A 23,568-nucleotide genomic window follows, 5' to 3' on the forward strand; every position below is an offset into this window, starting at 1 on the left:
GGGAGAGGCGCAAAGGAAACATAGGCGCTCAAGCTTTCAGGTTAGTTAATTTATTTTCAGTACCTGTTCTTTGGTACAGGTATTATAGCTGGAAAATGCAAGTATTTTCTCCGTTAAAAGTCCCAACTATTTAAAACAGCTGTACACCTTTACAGCACACAAAAAGCCTTGCGAACAGAATCCCCTACTGCATCAGTGCAAATGCTCCCAGCAAAAATTCCTGTGATACATATGTTCAGTATCTCAATTCTGTTGTAACTCATCTTCCTCAGTGGTAATTCAGTGTATTTGAAGAGACTTCAAGGCGTGCCGAACTCATTAAAACATTCAGTGCTTGCCAAAGGAAAGCAAGCTAAACATTCTTCCAGGTCTGATACTATTAAAAGCCCATTTTTGAAGATGCACCCATGTTACAGCTCAAGCAACTTACTCATTCAGTAAAAAGCACCATTCACTAAGATCTGTATTATATTAGAGCCACCATCTTGCAAATGACTACAGAAGTTAAATGCTAGCACTAAAAAAACTTAAAAAAATACAAATCTCTTACTGTCCATCTTTAAAGATTTGTACAGAACATGTAAATAAGGAATCTCTTTATGCATGTTAAAATCAGGTCATTTTGCAGTCCATTCAGCGCAACCAGGTGGTGTTCAGTTGTGTCTGGTTCTTTATGCTTGTGTCCATTTTCAGAACTTCCCGGATTGCCATGGTAGCGTAAGTGGATGGGGGAAGAGAGAACTCCATCTTTAGTGCCCTGAATTTACCATCTATCAGAAGACACAAAGAAAAAGGCCATATGTCATACATATTCTGGATGCCACCTAAACTGGACTAACAGCTTCCACAAACAACCCCCCCAACCATAAAACAGAACAACCAGCATCATCACATTCCTATTTACAATACACAGTGACATTTCATAAAAAACCTTTTTAACATAAGAGTTTTCTTCTTTTAAAAGCAAACATTTGTTCTTCCAAAACTCAATTCCTAGCCTCTCTTTCACTTTTCTGGAAAGCAGTGTCAGAACACCTTGTGACCAGAGTTCAGTATTTGAGTAATCTTTTGTGTTGAAAACAAATAATACAAGCTCAAGCATACAAATAATTTGTAGCTTAATTCCACTTTGCTAGTTGCAGACATTCACTACTAAGTATTTATTAGATTTTACAGATGCCTGTAAGAAAATGTAAAAGTCAATACAGACTGCAGGAAGAATGGCTTCCACCCTAGAGAAATACTTGGACACCTGGCTTTGGAGATCATTAATGTAAAGCCATTGCTTAACAGTCTAGTTAAATGACAGCTCCTCCTTAAAAGAGCTTTCAATATGCAGCAGCTGAAAGCAACAGCCAGATCAAACTACTACTTTGCAAATCAGCAAAAATCAACTTACCTGGAGGGAGAACTGGTAATGGTTTTCCTTCCAGTTTATCCAAATCCGTAGTAAATAGTGGGATTTTGGGATCATCATATGCAACAACCTCCCTTTATAATATACATAAGATTTATTATTTTTAATTATGTAGGATAGCATATTATTTTGTATCAATGTATATTTATTATAATAATATTCTTATTATTATTCTAGTTTGGTAGTCACAACTGGAGTTGATTTTCTAATAATACAAGGCATTTATGACACACTAACTAGTAAAGCTTTATGGAAAGACTTACCTCTGATGAAGATTATTTTAAAAGTAATGAATTAGTGAGAAGTTCTGTTGCATAACTCAGCTGTTTTCCCTTTGTGGGCTGTCAGGATTTCCAACTATACAAGAAGTTTAGTTCAGGAAGTTAAGGGAAGAATGGTGGTCAACACTAGGAGTACTTAGGAGGAGTGAAGCCTTTCAGTACAGTCACCTACACTTTGAAAGTGCTTAAACATATTCTGCCATTCATTTAACAGAAATTCCATATGTATGAAATTCTTCCATATGTAACGACAAGGTTGAAAAAATAACTGGGAAGTAGATAAACTTTATTTTAATTAGCACTGATGTTTCAAGTGTATAAACATTTGTATTTTTTATCTCCCTCCTAGACCCTCTGTATTTTTTTCTATGCATCAGTGATCAAGTCTTTCTGCACATTTGTATCTGCTTAAAAGGTATTTATTCAGTTGCCATGTTACAACTAGGTTGTGTCTCTAACAATAGTAATTTAATATGTTTAAGTGATACAAATCCTTCTGATTGAGAGACAGATAATGGAGACCAACGTTCTCGTAGCAAGACTACAAAAAAACCCCTGTTTGGAACACTATCATAATTTCAATATAAATAATTATCTTTGAAGTGTTCAGGCAAGTCCTTGCAAGGAGTGAACTAGACAGACATCTTGATGCTCCTGCATCACAGAACCAGAGGACTGAGGAGAAAATAAAGGTATATTTCAACTTCAACTGCATTAAAAACATGAAGGACACACAGAGAGATTCCTTCCTATCTGTGCTTCAAACTACATGGTGTTCTATCCTTAGTCATCTCACATAAACTCTGTGCTGTCAATTCAAGTGTAATCCCCTACTCACCAACTGACATTCTGAGGCCGAATGATAATCTTTCTGTATGCTCCAGAAAGTGAGTAATCTCTGATCTTATGCCTCATGTTGTTGATATCAAGATTGTCAGCTATGAGCATGTCCTTGTAGGCCTCGCCAACTGCAAGAGAAGAAAATATTTAATAGGACATAGCACAGTGTGGCCAGTCAAAACAGCCTGTTTCCATGGATCATTCCTTCCCTTGCATTTAATGGTTTTCAGTATATATGCGAGAAATGCTGCACAGAAGTTTAAAATTACTGCAATTCTTATTACCTACAATGTTTGCTTCTACACCCTGATTAGTAGAGGCAGTAACCAAGAAGGCATTTCATCAAATCCAAATTTCAGCTGAAAACAAACCTTTAAAAATATTTGGACATTTCATTGCCATCTCATACATGATTTCCAGTTATCTAAACTTCACAAGATTAATCTCAGATATATGGAAAGAAAAAAACTAAAAATAGAGGGCCAGAATACCCATTACTCTCTTTGAAAAAGCAGCAGAATGAAAGGAGTTGATAATCTGTCTTGGGTTGAGCTGGTAAAATGCCAATGCCCAATAGAGTCACTTTCTTCATACTGACAAAAGGGAGGAAAGGAAAAAAGTAACTAAGTACAAGACCAGTTCAACCCAATATTGAGGAAAACATATTGGGAGTCTGGTTTGGCTGAGCAGGGAACTCATGACTCAAAGGATACAATACAGTAGCTGAAAGCCAGGGTCAGCTATAAAAATGGAATATACCAAAATTGTCCAGGCATATAGGAATGGAGTTAGGAAAGCCAAAGCTCAGCGAGAGTTGAAATCAGCAACAGACATCAAGAGCAACAGGAGCTAAGCTGCAACACAAGGAATGAAAGAACACAACAAGGAAAATGTTGTCCTGCTGCTAAACAGGTCTAGTGACAGATGTAAGGCTGATGGTCTTAGTGGTTCTTTTGCCTCAGCCTTGATCAGCAAGGTCTCCCAGGCCTCTGTTGCTAGAGGAAAGGTTCAAAAAAGAGAGGGACTATCAGCAGTGCAAGAATGAACAGGCTGAGAGACCTGGCTCACACCATGGTAAAGCTTTTCTCTATCAGCAATGAAAAATTGTGGAGATCTGGGGAGGTCCCAGGCAACTGCAGAAAACTAAGTGTTGCACCCAACTTCAGAAAGAGCAGGAAGGTTGATCTGTGGAACCACAGACCAGTCAGACTCACCCTGGTCCCTGGCAAAAAATAATGGAGCTAATTCCTCTGGGCACACCATGAGGGTGGTTTTAATAAAGGGAAAAAAAGGAAGAGAAAAACCAACAAACCCAGCAAACTTACTGCCTTCTATGATGAAATTACTGCATCTGTGGATGAGGGGAGAGCAGTGACTGTTGCCTACCCTGCCTTTAGCAATGATGTCAGCATATTCCCACAGCATCTTTGTACCTGAGGTTAGAATGTCACAGTGGGTGCACTGCTGGGTGTGTAAGAACTGTCTGGCTCACCATGTCAAAGGATAGACACTAGTGACTGGAGCTCTACCCAGAAGCAGAGCTTCTCAAGGAACTGGGAGGTGTCCTGTTAAATACAGTTATCAGTGTACCTGGAGGAGGACGAGCTGGAACTCATCCCAACAAGTCTGTGGACAAAGTCAAGCTGGGCTGGCATTTGATACATGCAAGGACAGGACTGCCACTCAGAGGGACCTGGGCATGCTAGAGGAATGGGCCAGGAGGAACCCAATGAAATTCTGCAAGGACAAAGTCCTGTACTTGAGACTGATTAACTCCTTGCAGTGGTACAGTTGGGGAGCAATGCTGCTGACTGTCATCTGGGATTCCCAGTGGGAAGGAAACTAAAGAGAAAGACTTGGCAGCAACGAAAGGCTGACAGTAATGTGTCAGAGATCTGAAATAGTATATTGTTTAGTGGTCACCAAGGTGGCATAGATCTAATCTTCCTTTTAAGAACAATCTTAAAGCAGAGTAAATACATCACTTAACAGTCAGACTTACTTTTATGCTTTGGATAAATAATATCAAATCCAGGCAATGGCATCACTACATCGTGGATAGTGTACTTATCAACATCTCCTTCTTCAATATGAACAGCTGTGGCTACAGTCAGGACAGAAAAATGAAAAGTTACCAGTAGGGGTGCCTCTGACAGTTAGAACTAGCTAAATTTAAAACAAACTCTTTGATTGAAATAAACTTACTCTGAGAGGGATAACTGCCCTATTTTATCTCCACCTAATAGACAACATTTCCAAGAAATGAAGTAACAGCCTTCAAGGCTGTCACAGTTACTGGCAGAATCACAGCCTGGCTTCCAGTGACTTGAAGGTGAATGAAGTAAAGACTGCTAGAGAACAGTCCCCTCACAAAGGAGAAATATTGTGGGAAATGCCAGAGCAAATCCAAGTGAAGCAAGTTTTAACTGCATAGAGCTTCTGCTTTATAAGATGCAATCAAAAGCTTTATGGTTAAAACACTCATAACATCCTTCCATAATTCTTCACAGCTTAACTAGGTGTGAGGTCATTCTTCAGAATAATCACTCCTCCATAGTCTCTCTTCCCTATCCAATTATTTGGAAAAACAAGCAAGCCAACAGCTCATGGAAGTGCAATACCGAACTTGCAATTCCTTGAAAAATTTGACTAAAACAGGCCAATGGATTCAGATATCCCTGGGCCAAAATGGGTGAAATAATGTAAGCAGTATTGGACAAAGAGCTATGTGCCTTGTTTTCCTAAGAATCTGAACTACACAGCATCACTGGCTTTGTCTGATTTTACCTCCTTTAAGGATGAGATCTCCTGGTACAGCTCTAAGCCCATATTCTTCTATTCTCTTGCTCACCATATTATTCCACACATAACTCTGGTAACTATGAATATACATTAAGCGATTATTTCTTGGTATCTAGAGGTAAAGGAAAAAAAAAGTGAAACACAAGAAATATGTAATTTTAGTTTTTTCTCACAATCATCACCAAAAAGGCATACATTTGAAATGTTACCTTATCCAGTAACAAGACTAACACAATTTCTTGCTGTACAGATTTGATTTTTGTTCACTATTTGGGAAAAGGGCATGTGAAGAAATAAAGCTTTTATACATTTGAAATCTGCACAAAAAAGAACTGTGCTTATATGTAGGAAAAAACCAACACTTTTTTTTAATTCAACAGCTGATCAAGCACATAAGGCTATTATAAAACACTGAATTCATACTCAGCCTCCTAAGTCTTGAGTGAGCTTTACAGCTGTGAAACCCCAGCGTTATTCTAATTATCTTCTTCATAAACAAATTATTCCTTGTCTCCTACAATGGGCTCAGTAGTTTGCTGGTGATGAGGTATTTTCTCCAAAGACTTGATCCTGATTACAGCACTTGAAAATGACAAGTGAGTCCATCACCTCTATCCCAGGCTGACTCATTAGCCCAGTGTCAGTTTGATTTATACTTGTGAAGCAACAGAAAAACACTGAAACTGAACTTTTGCACAGTTCTCAGATACATATTATGTATTTACTAAGTATAAGATTACCAAGTATAACTCCATTGCTTCCAACATACCAGGGACATTGTTGTATAAGTTGGAAAGCTCATTAATCATATATTAATTACAGGTGTCATCAGTCACTATACAGCAGTACTTCAACCAAAAAGGCAGGATAAATATAAAAATTTTAAACTTAACCTTGTATTCATCAAGCATCTATCAGTCTACTTCAAATTCATCATGATACAATCAAAAGAATATTTATATACAAGTAAATACCCCCCAGCACTTTTACACTCACTATGCCAAATGCAGAGATTATGTTCTTCATTCCATACTTTAAGAGTCCACGGAGAAGCTGCCCTTCCACGCACCTTTTTACAGGCAGTTTCTTGAGGGCAGCTGCTGGATCTTTAGTCTTTGCCCATTCTTCTCTGCATTTTACTAAGTATCCCTTTTCAGCTAGAATGAGGATGTAAAATAAAAACATTTTAACTACACACCAGAAAAGCATCTGCATCACCTTTTGTTAAAACAGTTGAAAAATTGAAGTGTCAGTCACAGTAATTACAGGAATGAACACAACCACAGAGCACTGGAGGCTGGAAGGCTTCACATGGAGTCTGAGCAGACTCTGCAAGTATTCAGGTCCCTTTTCACACACACTACAGGGAAGTGCCCAGCAAGGACAGAGAAGCAGAAAGGCAAAGTCTGAAGATTGCTTCTCCATTGCTCAACTGGCTCGAGTTTAGCACGTGCAAAGCTGTCCTCAAGAATGTCCTTTCAAATTAAAAGAATCAAAATCTAAAAGTGTTTTTCCTGAACACACAAGTCTTGGAGAAGAAGAACAGAAACACTTGATGTATCATTTTTCAGTCCTTACCTCCTGGTCGTGGTTTTAATATCAAATCCATTACTTCGTTCCAATTGTTCTGTAGAATAGCTCTAAGATTCAAACAGGAAAGTGTATTAAGAACCAATTAAATGTATTTTAAAGGGATTTAGCCAACTTCTCAAAAAAAAAAAGTATTAGTGTTTAGACTTATGCAATATTAAAAGTAGTGCTCTTATGCAAGATAACTGCTGAAGCAAGTTCAGAAACAAGATCTTTCTTGGATCTAAAATTAAAACTGGTACATGCAATATGCCAGAAAAATGTTCCCAAAAATATATTCAGTTACACAGGCATAGGGACAAGAATAAAATTCAAAAAAATAAAAAGAGGGGAATGAAAGCAACCCATACCTGCCAATTTGGTAAGTAGGAACAGCTGTGGTTCCAAATCTTTGCATTCCATAGTAATTAATGAATCCAATTTCCCTGAGAGAGTGCATTGCTTGCTCTATCTGGTCATCAGTTCCTGTTATGTTTCTAGCATTAAAAAAAGACATTAGAGCCAGATTATTAAGGGCTTATGCTGTTTTGTGATGCTTATGATATTAAAGCTCAACATCAGTATTATAAATTCAACAGAGTAGTATTATAAATCCTGCCAAGAGGAATTCTGTTTTGTAACCCAAGTTGGACTGATAACTCTTACCTATTAAAAAAAAATTCTAACAGAACTGTCTTAATACATACTAACATACTACCTGAGAACAACAGTGAAATGATTCCCTTGCAGTTCTCCTAATTTCAGTGGATGGTTCTTGTAACTGAAATTTCCTAATTTGAAGTTCATCAAACATTTATTCAAATGAGCAAGTCTTTGTGCAGTGATTCTAAAAGGAAACAGAAAACAGTGACCAACCTATGCCTACAAAAGCAGATAGATATAGGAATTCCAGCACTACAAAACAAAAAAAGCAGCGAGCCCCATTTCCCCCACTTTCTACTTTTAAAAATATTTTAATGAAAGAGCTGAAAGAAAATAGCAGACAATTATTCAGGCTACTCATACAAGACAAGATTTGTACTGTCACAAAGACTGTTAGCACTGTCTTTTCACATCTATGTTACAACATGCACTCCAAAAAAAAGTATGTTGCAATACTGATGTGTAGTGTACCCCATAAGCTGAACTGTGCTTTATCTGATTAACTGCTCCATGAATATGCTCCAGTTAGCACAGTCATCAATGCAGAGTTAAGTAAAATTAGCCACTGTGTACACTTAATGCAGATGAAGGAACATGGAATCCAATCTGTCACTGATATCTGTTGTTTTTGTTGCTAGTATTTTTGGAACCATATCCTGTTCTTTAAATCACTGAGCTGCTCTTGGACACCTGCTAAAATTTATACCGGGATAGAGAAGTTTCTGAACCAGCATGGCCAGCACAGTCAGCTCAGAGGGGCTGAGGAGCTGGTAATGTCCCCTCTCCTGTGCTGTGACACCACTGAACAGTCACCACACATAATACAGTCCACACCTACAACACAGCAGAGCTCTTGGGCACATTAAATGTGATCATGCTAAGAAGTACACAGAACAGCACCTGAGATGGCCACACCACAGGCCTGGTTAACTGTCATCACTTTGCAAACCTGCCTTGCAGCAACAGGAACTGGGGGCTTTCTCACAATTCACAATCAGTATTTCCTTTTTTATGTGCAAATGTAGGCATGTACAAAACACCAAAAGGAAATATATCAACAAATCAGCAGTAGATTCCCTCTTTTTAACAAGGGTTTGATCAAACTTCTGGCTCTCAAACCATGGAATTCCTCACTTGAGTGTGGTTTTCAAAAAGTTGCAAATAGTAGGACAGGCAGAATATTCCAGCAAGCTAAACTGACATTGAAATATATGACTGTACGACATCTGTCATTCTCAGTTGTGGATATAATGCTAATTTCAAGTGTCCAGAAACCATATAATTATCTTGGAATATGACAAAATAAATTTTATTTTCTCTTAGTAGGTGACTTAAGGTTAACTTGAGGTTAAGGCAGGAGAAATTCCTCATCATTTTTTTCCCCTTCTAGCTACTCACAGATGAGGAAAGGCAGTGGTTTAGCCTTCTCTGGAGCTGTTCAAGAGTTCAGTGAGAAAGAAAATAGGATTCCAGCTGGAGAAAGGGGGAAACAAAAGTCAGGAAGGAAATGGGACATAATTTTCTCATGTCATTCTGCTTTTCTGCTGTTGCATGGGATACAGGCAGCATGAGAACACGTAGGCAACCTGTCCCACTGCTTCAGCCCATGGCTCAGAGCACCACTGACTGAACATACCAACAGTCACTATGGAATAAAAAAGAATTATGGCATCTTCAGGAACACCTGTGCTTTACAGGACTTGAATCTGCCATTTGTGCCACTGAGGCTTTAAGGTATTTAGCAAGATGTCCAAGCTGTCATGGCAGGAGCGCACATACTCCAGAGTATACTTTTACTTACCTGAGCACAGCGATCTCCTGAACTGTTATAGCCCTTTTATCTTTAGTTCCCATGTAGGAAAATATGTTTGGCTTCACTCTTAAAAGCAACAGTAACAGATATTATGTATATTAAAATAGCAACAGATCAAACATAATTTTCAGCATAATTACCTAGAATTATTAATCCTCTGTATTAAAAACATACACACATTCCTCAGAACTGGGGACAGATATGTGACACCTTTTAGTGTCATCCAGGAGTACATAAAACACAAGGAAACTTTTGTTTTAATTATATGCAGACAAATTCACTTTTACCAGAACAATGCTTTCAAAATATGAGTTTTGAAGTACTTCTTTACATATATTCACACATATATATATATGTATGCACAGCTGCCACCAAATTCACTAAAAATAATTCATGTCCACTTCTTCCCTCAACTTCAAACAACATGTCTGTTTGAGTACCATGCCTGCACATTGCCTGAGAGTATGAGCAGTTAATTTAAAATTTGATCAATTTCTTTCCTTGAAAAGAAAATTTCCTTTTCACTTTGCATTTTACAGCCTGTGTTAACACAGGGAGTGGTTCTAGTTATTCCATTTATGGGCACCAGGGGGTAGCAGGATTGCCATTACACACAGTTTTCCACCTAACTATGCTCCTGCCTTTCTGTTCTCAAATACAAATACTAAACAGCATACCAGTTACAGTACAGATTACAAATATTTATTTTTGGACAGGAAGGGGCCAAGGGAAAAGGAGGAGAGAAGTGGGTAAGTTTCCCTACCAGAAGATCACTGAACTGACTCAATTTTAAAACTGCCCTTCCTCTGCAATTCACTGTGTTCATGTCACGCCTTGGCCAATCTTTTTGTTTCTGCACTTGATGGGGTGAAAGGAACTAAGCCTGTGTTGCCATGGAGAAATTAATACACGGAACAACAGTCTATCAAGTGTAACTGGTTAGGAACTGATCAACATATTATCCCAACAATATCTGACAGGTTCATAACATACTTGCATATATTCACAAACTGGGAAAAAAACTGGCTTTTAATTCAGGTTACACATACTGAGTCTTTGAACTGCCAAGCCTCTCTCAGATCAGCCAGCGTCAGTTGTGGGCTTTTCTCCTTGAAGCAAGAGAGTAGTCTTTTAAATTTATCAGGCTCACTTTGTTCCATTCTCACCTCCCTGCAAAACCTTTCAGTTTCAAATTTGATATTCTAAACTAACTTTTTATTTGAACTCTGTCTACAAATTAGGCAATAGCAATCACTTGTGTTACTCTTACATCACTCTGAAGCACAACATTTACAGTAACACGAAATATGAAGGACTGCCAGGCTGGCAGAAACATCAGCCTTACCTTAAAAATTTGGATAGGACATTAATGGCATCCATAGTGTCCTTGTTCTCCTTGTACAGTACAAAGTGGCAGTAGCTTCCCCTAGATTTTGGCCAAGAGTGTTTTCTTGGATCTTTAAAAGCAAAAAGGTTGGTGTCACTTTTTAAAAAAAATAATTCTTTTTCATTGCAGCTACATTTAAAACAAATATGTAAGAGTCAAATTCTGCTAATTTCCATCTGCTTAAAAAAAATGAAAAGAGTTAATTACTGACATCAAAAGCTGTAAAGCACAATGAAAAATACCTCCCCTTTCAGTCGGCTGTGAACTTCTCTTTAATCAGTTCTGTCACCTAGAAAATCCTGAATGAAACAGCGAAACTTCATTTGTCATGAAATTATCTAAAAATACACCCTAGTCATTTAACTGCCATATCACCTATTAAATTTTTAAAAAACATTATCATTACACTGACTTTCAGCAGCAGAAGCCACTCCCCCATCTCATCTAGTGCCATTTATAACTAATAGCTGAGGAACCTGGGAGGCCTGTTTGTGGGAAGACTGCAATTACTATGGACATACTCTTTATTTCTACAGCATTTTTTCTGTGTGTCATGCAAAAGCCTGAATCACATCTCTACAAAAGCCTAAAAAAGTACACACCAAAAAATTACTTTAAGGTGATTTTTTTTTAATCCCATGGGAGAGAGGTATCTGGCACAACAGATACCAACAAGGCTGATACTGTGCTGTGCTTAGGGAAGCCCACAGGGTGAGGTAACTTCAGCTCCCACAGACTAACAACTGAAGTACAATTATCTGCAATTACTTGGTGTTTTCTGGAGAAGAAAACTGTCAGTGATTTGTCAAGCTTTTGTTGGACATAAAAGCCTCCAGAGGTAAAACTTTCCTTTTACAATAACACACTGTTGATGCCATTACTGGGAAGGGGGATTGATTCCACACAGGTTTATCAACCAATTTTGAAGTGCTTTATCAACTCTTTGCTTTACAAGAGCAAAACTAAGAATTTGTTTTGTTTTAAATAAGTCCATTATCACTTGGTAGCCACAAAGCTGACATTCCTGGTTTTGTACAAAACAGTTGTAAGCACCTTTCATAACAGCAAAAACAAAGCACAAAAGCTAGCCCTATTTCAGTATATAAACACCAATGCAGGAAGAAACTTCTTGGGAAATTTTGCTCTTTTTGTTCACCTTAGCCCAGATATCCCACAGAGACAGTAAATATGTTTAATTCTTTCTTTCTTTTTTTGAGAGGCTGCCAACCATACACACACTTTGCAAAAATAATTTTGGATGCTACAGTATAAAATACTATTTGCAGAGTTTTCGGTCACTTAGAACTACTGCACCACTTGCCTTGCACCATCAGTTTCTAAGCAAAGTCCCCTCCCACAGAGTTTCCCAGGACCCAAACTGAGCAGGATGGTCCAAAGCCTGTTAAGAGACCTCACACTCCTGCTGGTCTCCCCTTCTGAGCCACCACTGCTCTTAAACACTAACAATGAAACACTGCATTCAGCTGGAAGAGTAAGGTCCTCCATGAAGATCTTGGCAATCAGAAAGGAAGAGAGGAAGACAGAGCTCAATTCACCAGGAAAGCCTTCTCCAGTTGGCATAATTCTTTAAAGTGAACTAACCCACCTTGCACACGGTCATTTCAACACACTTCAAAAAGTGAGCCCTAATCTGGTCCAGACTAAAAGGATTCTATGGATACTGTGCACACCAACGGACTCCTCGTGCTTTGGGCATCACAGCCACGTGCCTATCCAACAGAGGCTGCAGCCTCTGTGTATTTAACCATTCCTCACCCAATACTTTCAAGTATTCAACTGGATGGATGGACCAGAGGGGCAGTTTGCAGTCCTTATTGCTGTGCTTCAGAGCCATGTAACATTTTTGTGAGAAACACTGTGTTTCCAAGCCCTTTTTCCAAACCTTTCGCTGAAACTTGAGGGCTGGAACCTCTTTATTAATATCAGGATGTATGATACAAACTTTCAAAGTTGTATAAAGCCAGATAGTAGTGCCTGAAACACAGGCTGAAGGTAAAAGGCCTGGCTTACTGAATCCATGGAAAATTTGCCAAACTGCTAATTCTCATCACTTATTACTGGCAGACTTCCTCTGCATCTACTGCCTATACAGCACTAGGAAAAAGAGGTAGAACAAGCCCAATTCTTGGCTGCTTCAGGGAATTTTAAGTATTACTTATGTGTAGGGATTTTTTAGGAATTGTTACAAGTTTGGCCAGTCCTGTTGCTGTTTAGGAGGTCATAATGGTTGGCATTTCATTTTTGTTAGCATGAAATGTCAACATCTCTTACCTGTTGCAGTTCTGACCTCTGTCCCAATGCAGAGCATAAAGAGCACAAAAGAGTAGCATTTAATTTTTAGACTGTCAAAGGGGTTTTAGAGGTGAACATGCAGGTTTATGGATATGGGATTGTTTATGCTTCAGGGAGCATCCAACAGTTAGGTGGTGGATGACAGCAATTTAGACAGTTATGCAATGGAATCGTGCAGAGGCAAACAGTGAACATATGGAAAGCTTCAGAGATGCAACAAAGTTAATTTGTGGACAATGATGAAACAATAGTTTAGTGACAACTTAGTAAGACAGTATTTTAAGTATTTGGGGTGTAAACTTACTATAGACACAAAGCAGCTTCTGATTTTACTTTTTAGAAAGTATGTTTGGGAACCTTTTACTTTATCAACCAAAGTAATCAGGTATCTCAGCTACTATTTGACTATTCTATACTTCTGAAATGTTTCTTGCCTGGGGAGCCCACTCAGGACTAAGACATGTTTGTGGCTATATAAACAGGAGAGATAAATACAATCCTGACTAAAAAGAGTTTGCACTCTTCAATCTTACACCCATAAGCATTTACACACACACACTGAAACTGCACACATCTCCACCAGAATGCACAGGTGCCTGCAGCATCACAGCTCAGGAATCCAGGTTTAAATAGATGATGCTTCTCTGCATTACAAGATGGTGCTCCAGAGAATGTTTCAATCCTAGAGACACACCACTAAATTCTTTTCAGCATATTTCAAATAGTTGAATTCAGAATCTCTTAAATCAGACTGGTCAACTTAACAACAACCACTTGACTGTAACAATGGTTAAAGAATAGAAGCAGCAGAAGGACAAGGTGGAGGTAAAACTGTCACAAACCAACAGAGGACAAAACTGGCTGAGGAGGATTTTGTGCTGGTAAGTATACATACTCCATGCATAAAGCATGCAAACATACACATTTTCTAAACATGGTTAAATAAGACACAAACACATTATAAATGGACCCATAAAATTACAATAGTCCCATATTTGCATAGAACAAGCCGTAAAAATATAACTCAATTGAATATGGACATGAGTTTGTTTCCAATTTTAAATTTTTCTATCCTTTCTTCATCTCCTTCATCTTTAAAATGAAAGGGTTAGGTTTACATACTGTCATTTGTAGTAGGTTAAAATGACAAGGAAAGTAACCAGTATAAACCAAACCTTAATACCTTCTGTTAAATGTGCACCATTCTTCATGTAGATAATCCTCTAAACTTACAGTTGTAACAAATTTGTAATAGCATTAAAAAGATTAGAATATGTTAATTTATTCCCAGTAACCAAAACAGTATTTTGCAAGATGTTGGTGGATAACTCTTCATTTTGAAAATCCTTCATTACTTTGACCATTCCAAAAGAGTAAGAGAGATATATAATGAATAAAGACAATTAAGACAATTTTTTGCAAATATAATTAGCTGTGGAAGCAGAAGCAGTGTTAGAGATCATGGTAAATAAACTATGTTTATATAAAACTATAACTTTGGGAAAACAAATAGATGCTTGTCTCTATTCAATTCATTGAGAATTCTGTCACGCATTTTCAAGACAGTCAAGATTACATGGCCTGTCAGTGTAATGTACACATTCCAGCTACTCCACACTGCCCACCAACACATCCAGGTAAGTTCATGAAAGCTAAGTTCAAAAAATACTGAAAATAAAACCTCTGTTTTGCCTATTCCCAATGAAACAGCAGAAGCTGTTCTCACTTCTGACATGTATTGGATTAATTATTTGGAAAGAAAAACAAGTAGAAACTTAAATTTGAAACATTTTTTGTGTTCCTGTCCTTTAGATGCACAGCATGAGTTGTAACGAGGAGAAAGCAAAGCCAGACTACTTTAGGAGTTATGCTCCACTTGAAATACTTACTAACAATCCTTACTTTCAGGATAATTTTAGCATTTACTTTACCCAGCTGCTGTGATACTAAAACTCACTTGCCAGTGCTTTTTTCCCAGCAGCATGATAAGCAATAATGTATTTCTTTCCATCTCTATCTTCTGTTTTAGTCTCCAGTCCTGGAAACAAGGACTTCACAGCCTGATGGATGACTGTTCTTTTCTCTTTGGTGTCTTCAATTACCTGTGTTAATACAAACAGACGCAGAGACCAAATAAATTAATACAAAAGGGGATGGATTGTCTCAGAATTAAATTTTGCATGTTTAAAGAAAACCTACTAAATAACAATAAATACTGGATAGGTATACTTTTAAAAGTCTGGCCTACTTAAAATTAGTTGGAAAATTATTAATAACTCTGTTCCAAACTTCAGTCTCAACATTCACAGAAGAAAATTCTCAAGATTTATTCCTCTCTTCTAAACTTAATAAAATTCCCTCTTCTACAGAAAACACTGGCAAAACAATTCTTTCTATATGATTTAAAGGAAAAAACATTGGCTATGTACCATTATTTAATGTCTGAATGCTTATTTGAAACTACCAGATCTAATGCTACTCATCTCTGTGTCCCAAATTCAGCTCAACAGTTATTGGACACAGGATATTTGGATGTTTAAAAATACCAAGGTTCTCATTTCATTTTGTACCTTCTTATCTTTCTTGTTCCAGAAGACCATAATTATCTACTTTTCTATTAAGTCACAAAACCCTATAACTAAACTCCGACCTTGAAAACAGTGTTTCATCAGGATGGATGTTTTATTTAAACCTCTAAAGCAATACTAGACAGAAAACCATAATACTGCAAGATAATTTTAACACCACAGGAATTAAAACCTGTGTTTAAGTTCCTGTGTTCAGTCCCACCAAAATAAAAATGACAACTCACATGCATGAATTTGATTGCATCTCTAAGACTTTACAGAACCAAACCCTACACTGGACACAGTTTGGTATTGCCTGTTGCATCCTGCTCAAACTGTTCTAACACCTTACATGCACTAGAAAGCACAGACTTGCACTCATTGCCTCTCTCATGCTCCCTCTATCCCCACCCCCAAATTTCATGTAATTTATTAATTTTACCTCTATGGCAACACTAGCTTCCTTATTCTTAAAAAGCTGGAGCTCCTCTAAACGCTGCTTGTCTTCGTCCGACAAAACTGTAAATGTTTCTTCTGATGGGTCCTAATACATGTTTGGGAGGAAAAACCAAACATCCAGTAACCCTCATGGGAACAACTTTCTATATTTTAACATTCTTGCTTAAGAAGCATTAAAAAGCACAGCCATACCGAATCTTTACCTCAAAATTTACCTCATCGTCCACTGGAACGGAAAAGTCATCTAAATGGCTCACACGTCCATCTTTGCCTATTTCATGGACAACAAAGTCCGAGTATCTGATAGAAAGAAACATGCATTACATTTGTAATAAAAACAAAAATCCCACACCACATTAAGTCCTTGCCTAAGAAGCTGTTTGTTAGCAAGCAGAATTCACTGAAGAATTCTGAATTCACATAATTCAATTCACAGAAAAGAAACTTAAACCATGAGAAAGCTGTACCTATTCCCATCCCTCAGAAGGATACCACAAGAACACGCATCTAAACACAGCAGACTTCTGTGCAGATCACCAAATACCTGCTGCAGTTATTCTGAGTCATTTTCTCACTAGCTTGCAGAGATCAGTAATGCATATCCTCAGTCTCAGCCATTACTGACAATTAAGCCTCTACTGCATTGCCACAGTGTGAATAGGAATGCATCAACTCCATTGCTTCAAATCACCTGCAGGACGAAGTGCCACTTTTTAGCTGCTCTAAGGAAGGCAGGGCAAATTAAGCTTGGTTCATACATTCAGTTATAAAGAACATTGTTCAAATAAAGTTATTCTGCATACTATATGACAGCAACAAAGGATTGGACATTTTTGATTGAGTCATTAATGTCCTGTAATAAAAACATCTTTACTTCAACGGAGCACAGTCTGTGTTGCAATTACTGTATGATTTTTAAGTAGCATTTGCTTTCAACAGGAAAAAAACCCAATTCTTATTCTATGAAGGTTGAAAGATGAATAAAACTTCAGCATGGGAATGTTTCTACTTTACCTCCCCCAAGCCTCTGTTTGCCACCCCTCTGTGCAGCCATACATCATATTGCTTGAATTCTTTCCTGAGGAGTGTTATGTGACCTCTCTGAATTTATTATCTGTGGCTGTCTAGACATACTAGTGACTAGTACCATAAAAATGTCAGGACTGATTTAATAATAGGTGTTATAAACTAGGATCAAAAAATAACCACAAGCCCACAAATTTCCTACCATCCAGCTACTTTTGGCCAACCAAAAATTGGCAGATTTCCCAGAAGATTCAGCATAGACTGTGTTCCCTAGTGAAGGAATTATGTTAGCTGCTTAATGCTGCACATAAGGATTAAACACATACGTAATATGTACATATCATTTTATTATGTAAAATTATCTACATATTAAGCCAGTATTTAGAAATAGGACCTTTTCCATGTGTAAACAAAGCATCCTTAACAGCTTTGCTAAGTCAGGGAAACAATGATTCCCACTTCAGTGTGTTTTTGTATTTGCATTCTGTTTTATTCAAAGATGTTCTTTAATTTAAAAAACCTGGAAGCTTCATCAAAACAAGCTACTAAAATCCAAATATCTTACTAAATATGTAACGTGTATATATAGCAAATTCCAGATCCTGAATGACAGAATTCCCTTTTATGTTGTGCAAATGACATTACCACCAATCAGACAATAATTTAAAGCCTAATGGACCATTTGATAAAAAATGTGTTCAAAGCCATTAGCACAAAAAAAGTCAGGGCAAAGCAAAGAAGAACCAAAGAGGGATGGTTTCGACACTGTTCTCTGGTGCATCTTGTATCAGCACTGAGGAGTGGTACAGAAGGTAGGAGTACTGCATAAGGATTTCTGTATGCTGCTGCCAGAGAGCAAGGCAAACAGCAAAGGTCAGTGTAGTCATGTATTTCTATTCATAAACAACTTCCCTCTTCAGAGCTCCATTTGACACAAAAATAAAAATAAACAAAAACAAGCCACAATCTCAAAAAGTCCCAAATTAAACCTATCTTTCAGTCTCAGCACTAGAAAGTGATGACACTCTCTAGTGGCCACACATAATCCAGTTGTATCCTGCAAGTCAGAACAGAAAAATGGAGAACTACAGCAGCATTACACAAGGAACTAACATACATAACAAGACAAAGAGTTACCTTTCCTTTAAGATTCCAGAAAACCCTTTATGAGAGCTAACAAATTTAGTTATGCCAACATCGCTTTCTGTCAGTCCATGCTTCATCATGTCTGCAAAGCTCTCTGGATCTCCATCTTCATCACTGTCCTCCAGTTCTTCTTCCTGCTCCTCACTTTCCTCATTGGAAATTATTTCGTTTTTCATGTCCTCAGGTTGTTCTGTAACAGTCTCAATACCCTGCCCAGAGTCATTCCCTGACTTAGACTTCTCCAAGATCTTCTGTATCTTAATTTCATCTGTATTAGCCACATCATCCTCAGAGTGAGGACGTTTCAAGGATACACTATTCATTTCTACAGTTTCCATGTTTAAGGCACAGTGTAGGATAGAAAGCCCTGAGGAGGAAGAAGAATGGTTTATTTCTTGTCTGCCTAAGAGCAGTATCAATACATAGTCTCTTCACTCCAAGGACTCTGCCCCTTGCAATGGTTCAGGAAAACCACGTAACTTTCTGCATATTTAAGTTAAACACCAAGCTAACATTTTGAACAGCTAGAAACAGTATGTATTTGGGAAGAGAGATGGAAGATGTTACGGGGACTTAACACCCCCCAAGGCAGCATGCATGCTGGGCTGCAGCAGAGCAGGATTCAATACTACACTGACCATTTACCACCATCATCACTCCTGCCAACCCTTACCACAGCTGCATCCAGCCCTGTGCACACACAGGCTCTGCTGTCAACAGCAGTTCAGTGCCCAAGAAAATGTTTGTTCCCAAGCCTTCTGTTAAACATGACTACTCTCAATTATTCCCTTCTCTATCAAGATTCCACCTTGCAATGACTGAGAGACGACGGCTCAATTTTCCCAAATCTGAAATCCCACCTCTTCCAAGTTCTTCCAACACACACACAACACCACATGGAACTCAAGGTGGCAGCAATTCAGCCCAAAAGATAAAAGGGATGAGATACCAAAATCACTGAATGAGCAGGACAAACAAAACAAGGAAGTGAAAGGATCCCTGAGAAGAACATGACTACTCACGCTGGTGGAACAAAGCTCTGACTCTTCTCTAGCAACTTGAGCTGCCACCTTTGTATCAGCAGAACTAGCACCTTCAGATCTGCAAAACAGAGGAAAACCAAGTCTGAGAAAGTTTTAGTCAAAAAAACAGACCATGAAAACATGTATGAATGTGATCATTACAGAAACCAGACTAACTCAGCTATCAGCAGCTGCACAAGAACAGACACAGCTACTCAGATAGACACACTAATAACAAATACAGGTGTAGAAGTGTTACCAACCTAGTGACATTATTGATATTTAGCAAGCTACAGGAGAAGACTTTGGTTTTATTTTCTGTTTATGAAAGGATGATGGAGTTACTATAATTAGGCAAGGGCAGGACCTCTCTTGCAGCATCACCCCACTGGCACACTGGTTGTACTGGGGACAAAGTGCAGGTTTTGGTAGCAGGGTAGAAGGCCATCAGCTGCCCTGTGCCAGTCATGGACAGTTCCAGCTGGCTCCATAAACCCACTGCCTGCCATCCTCCAACTCATCAGATGAGCACATGATGCCTCTGCTCCAGCTTATTTAAGAAAGGGAGGAATTGCCAGTGGTGGAAAACGTAAAAGAAAGTGCAGGAGGAGGCACATGACAATGTGCTAATAAAGACAGGGAAGCATGGGGAAGGGGACAACCACTGAGGTCACAGCTGGAGATGCACTCTTGGAAGGAGACTCTACACCAGAGCCAGGACATCCCTGAGGGAACTATGGCCTGTGGAGGTGTCCACACAGGGGCAGGGACACCCTTGAGGTGCCTGTGGAGGGGCCCATATGGGAGCAGAAGAAATGAGAAGGAATGAACAGCAGAAAGAAACCTCCATGTACCAGCCCCAATCTCTGGCACTACCACTGCCTTGTGCAAGGGTCAGAGCTTAACCTGAGCGATTAAGGAGATAAGGGGAGGAAAGTTTTCTCCAGGTGTTTAAGTGGTGGTTTTCTTTGTATCTCACTAGCCAATTGGTAATTAAAAGTTTATGTTAACCAGTAATAAATGAAATTTAATTAAATTCTCCAGCTTTGCCCACAACAGCCAAGTTTCTAAATTAATAGGATTCAGCTGTTACTGAGAAATTAATCTAGGCACAAAGCAGCATTTTAGAGCTACACACATCATCCTGCATTATTTCTCCAGCCACTAGATAGCTTACTCTAATTTTAAATGGTATGTTTTTAAAGGAAGACTCATTACTAACTTCATAATCAGCACATGCTGGGTTGGTAACTGGTTGTTACCACTCAGCTGTTACTCACGGCTGACTCCATGGCCTGGACTCTCCATTGCAGAGATCACAGACTTAGGGTAAAGAGGCAGAGCAACTGTTTGAGAAACACCTGAAATGTTCTGCTCAAATGAAGAACTGAAAGCACCCGCTATACAAATAAATGAACAAAAGGGACAGGACATAAAAATAAGTGTATATATGGCATGGCCTCAAGGGTGACAAGACACACACAGAAGAAGGCAGAACAATTAGCAAATCAGTGTACCTTCAGGCTGAAAGCACCAACTTCAGTGTAGCCACAAATAAAAACAGAAGTACATAAAACACTTCTTTAAAAAGGACCAAAAAATAAAACCATAGGCAAGAGAAGCAATTCACCATCATTCCCAGATTCTTCTCCTAAGTACTGAAATTTGCAGAGCCCAGATTATAAAGCACTGAAGTGGAAAAGGCTTCTAGACGGCTTGTGAATGTCTTCACACGGCGACCAAAACAGTGAAATCATTCGGCACAGTGAAATCCTCTGAGACATCTGCCAAACGTGGTAACAAGAGAAATCTCATATTTCTAAAACAAAACTGTAATATCTAGTTATTGAATTATACAAACTGCTAGAATAATTCAACGCTGGGCACAAATACTCCACATGCTGTCACATGCAGACTATTCTCACAGCAGAGTGACTTACGTACTACAAAGTACTATCCTGTGCCAACTGGCGGCCATCATCTGGGATAATTTCATCTGGGGTAATTGCTGCAGGGCAGTAGCGGGCCGGAGCCGGCTGCGGGGCAGCCCCGCCTCGCCCGTGCTGGTCGCTACGGAGAGGCGCCCTGAGTTTCCTGACAGCTGCTCAGCTGGCTCGGTCCCTCCCCTGACAAGCAGGTGCTTCCATAGAAGCCGGAATCTGCATAAACAGCAACTCCACAATGTTTTAGTGGAGACTGAATTTACTACTACAAATAAAAGGCTTGATTCTACTCCGCAATCACCAAGCGACTACTTCTGGCGCGGTTCCTGGCAGGCAGGCACGGCGGGGCGAGGGGCGCTCGGTGCCCGAGTCGGGCACGGCGGGGCGAGGGGCGCTCGGTGCCCGAGCCGGGCACGGCGGGGCGAGGGGCGCTCGGTGCCCGAGCCGGGCACGGCGGGGCGAGGGGCGCTCGGTGCCCGAGCCGGGCACGGCGGGGCGAGGGGCGCTCGGTGCCCGAGCCGGGCACGGCGGGGCGAGGGGCGCTCGGTGCCCGAGCCGGGCACGGCGGGGCGAGGGGCGCTCGGTGCCCGAGCCGGGCACGGCGGGGCGAGGGGCGCTCGGTGCCCGAGCCGGGCACGGCGGGGCGAGGGGCGCTCGGTGCCCGAGCCGGGCACGGCGGGGCGAGGGGCGCTCGGTGCCCGAGCCGGGCACGGCGGGGCGAGGGGCGCTCGGTGCCCGAGCCGGGCACGGCGGGGCGAGGGGCGCTCGGTGCCCGAGCCGGGCACGGCGGGGCGAGGGGCGCTCGGTGCCCGAGCCGGGCACGGCGGGGCGAGGGGCGCTCGGTGCCCGAGCCGGGCACGGCGGGGCGAGGGGCGCTCGGTGCCCGAGCCGGGCACGGCGGGGCGAGGGGCGCTCGGTGCCCGAGCCGGGCACGGCGGGGCGAGGGGCGCTCGGTGCCCGAGCCGGGCACGGCGGGGCGAGGGGCGCTCGGTGCCCGAGCCGGGCACGGCGCTGGCTTCTCCTGGAACGAGGCACGTGGGATTAAACGGCGGCCGATGAGAGGGCGCGCTGATGCGGCAGCGCCCGGGGGCCGCCCCGGAGGCGGGGAGCGGGCAGGGGCAGGGCCAGGGGGGCACAGCGGTGCCCGCAGCCCCGGGCCGGGACGGAAGGGCCGCGGGCAGCGCCGGGGCAGGGCGGGAGCGCGGGGGCCGGGCCGGGTAGGCGCTGCCGCGGGGTCCCGGCAGCAGCGGGGGCAGAGTTGCCCGAAGCGGAGCCCGCCGTGTCCAGGGGCCGGGGCCGGGGGAGGGCAGGCGGCCCCACTGCCGGGGGAGGGCGCGGCTCCGCCCGCCGCCAGGCAGAGCCGCGCAGGGGGAGCCACTTACCCGCACGGAGCACGGGCCGGGCGTCAGCGCGGCGGGGAGGGAGGCGCGGGCCGCGGCGGCGGCAGCAGCGAGCCCGCCCCGCCCCGCCCCGCGTATGCGGGGGCGGCCCCAGCCTGTGCCCGCCCCGCCGAGCGCCGAGCTGGCGGAAGGGGGTGGTACCTGCCCGCGGGGATACCCCTGTCCGCGGGGATGCTCCTGCCCCCGGGATGCTCCTGCCCGCGCTTCCGCCCCCGGCGGCCTGTGGCGCTTCCTGCCGACCGCCTGGGGAGGCAGGCGGGAATTTACAGAACTACAACTCTGCAGGAAAAAAAAAATTAGGAAGATCAGTTTCCAAAATATGGCTGTAGCCAAAGCAGGGAGTCGCGAAGGCGAGATGCTGACTTTCCTGAGCTCGCCTGGCACCTGAAACACACTGTGCTAATTGAACATTAGTCCCAGGACAAGGGCATGTTCGAGTACCATTTCAAAACGTACTCTGTACCTATGCAAATCATGCTACCATTTTAAAACTAAATAAAACCAGGCCAGATCTGTGCTATGAGCCCTTTCTGACATAATCAATGTCGGTTTTTACCCTCCTTTCTATTTTCAGCAGTGGTGCAAAGAATGTATTTTTATTAACTTCCACATGTAGATTTGTCCTTATTTTCCAGACCCTTTGTGTCATGTTCTAATCCTAGCCTGCCTCAGACTTTCTCTCTGCTGGGCTATTAACACCAGTACTTAGTGTCTCATACTTCTCATTCTCTAGTTATCTTGTATTCACACTTTTCTTATGTGATGAGACTTAAAACTGCTATGTGTATATGGGTAACTTATTTTCTCATCCCTTGTACTTACCTTCCCCCTTGGAGTACAATAAGAAAGTAACACAATGGAGTACTTTGGTTTGGATTTAAAGAATCCCAGGTACACGTGCATTGCTCTATGAGTAGCTT

At 41.3% G+C, this 23,568-nt stretch overlaps 1 protein-coding gene across 5 annotated transcripts; it reads right to left on the minus strand.

Moving 5' to 3' along the window:
• Window positions 1-40: 40 nt before the first annotated feature.
• Window positions 41-22,714, minus strand: PUS7 (pseudouridine synthase 7). Of its 5 annotated transcripts, none has more exons than XM_071552651.1 (19): window positions 22,631-22,714; window positions 20,936-21,089; window positions 19,306-19,384; window positions 18,275-18,650; window positions 16,327-16,411; window positions 16,095-16,196; window positions 15,043-15,187; window positions 13,065-13,082; window positions 10,731-10,842; window positions 9,374-9,451; window positions 7,628-7,756; window positions 7,281-7,406; window positions 6,919-6,980; window positions 6,337-6,497; window positions 5,326-5,452; window positions 4,541-4,642; window positions 2,537-2,666; window positions 1,400-1,491; window positions 41-770 (listed from the first exon to the last, which is right to left on the minus strand). In XM_071552651.1, the coding sequence occupies exons 4-19, from the start codon at window positions 18,619-18,621 to the stop codon at window positions 634-636; spliced, it is 1,953 nt and encodes a 650-aa protein (XP_071408752.1). In that variant the 5' UTR covers window positions 18,622-18,650; window positions 19,306-19,384; window positions 20,936-21,089; window positions 22,631-22,714; the 3' UTR covers window positions 41-633. The 5 variants fall into 5 exon arrangements, with proteins under 5 accessions (XP_071408752.1, XP_071408750.1, XP_071408754.1 ...); XM_071552649.1 differs by having other exon boundaries at window positions 16,315-16,411; XM_071552653.1 differs by lacking the exon at window positions 13,065-13,082.
• Window positions 22,715-23,568: the final 854 nt, after the last annotated feature.

Source organism: Pithys albifrons, chromosome 3 (assembly GCF_047495875.1).
Source record: "Pithys albifrons albifrons isolate INPA30051 chromosome 3, PitAlb_v1, whole genome shotgun sequence".
Classification (NCBI taxonomy): Eukaryota; Metazoa; Chordata; class Aves; order Passeriformes; family Thamnophilidae; genus Pithys; species Pithys albifrons.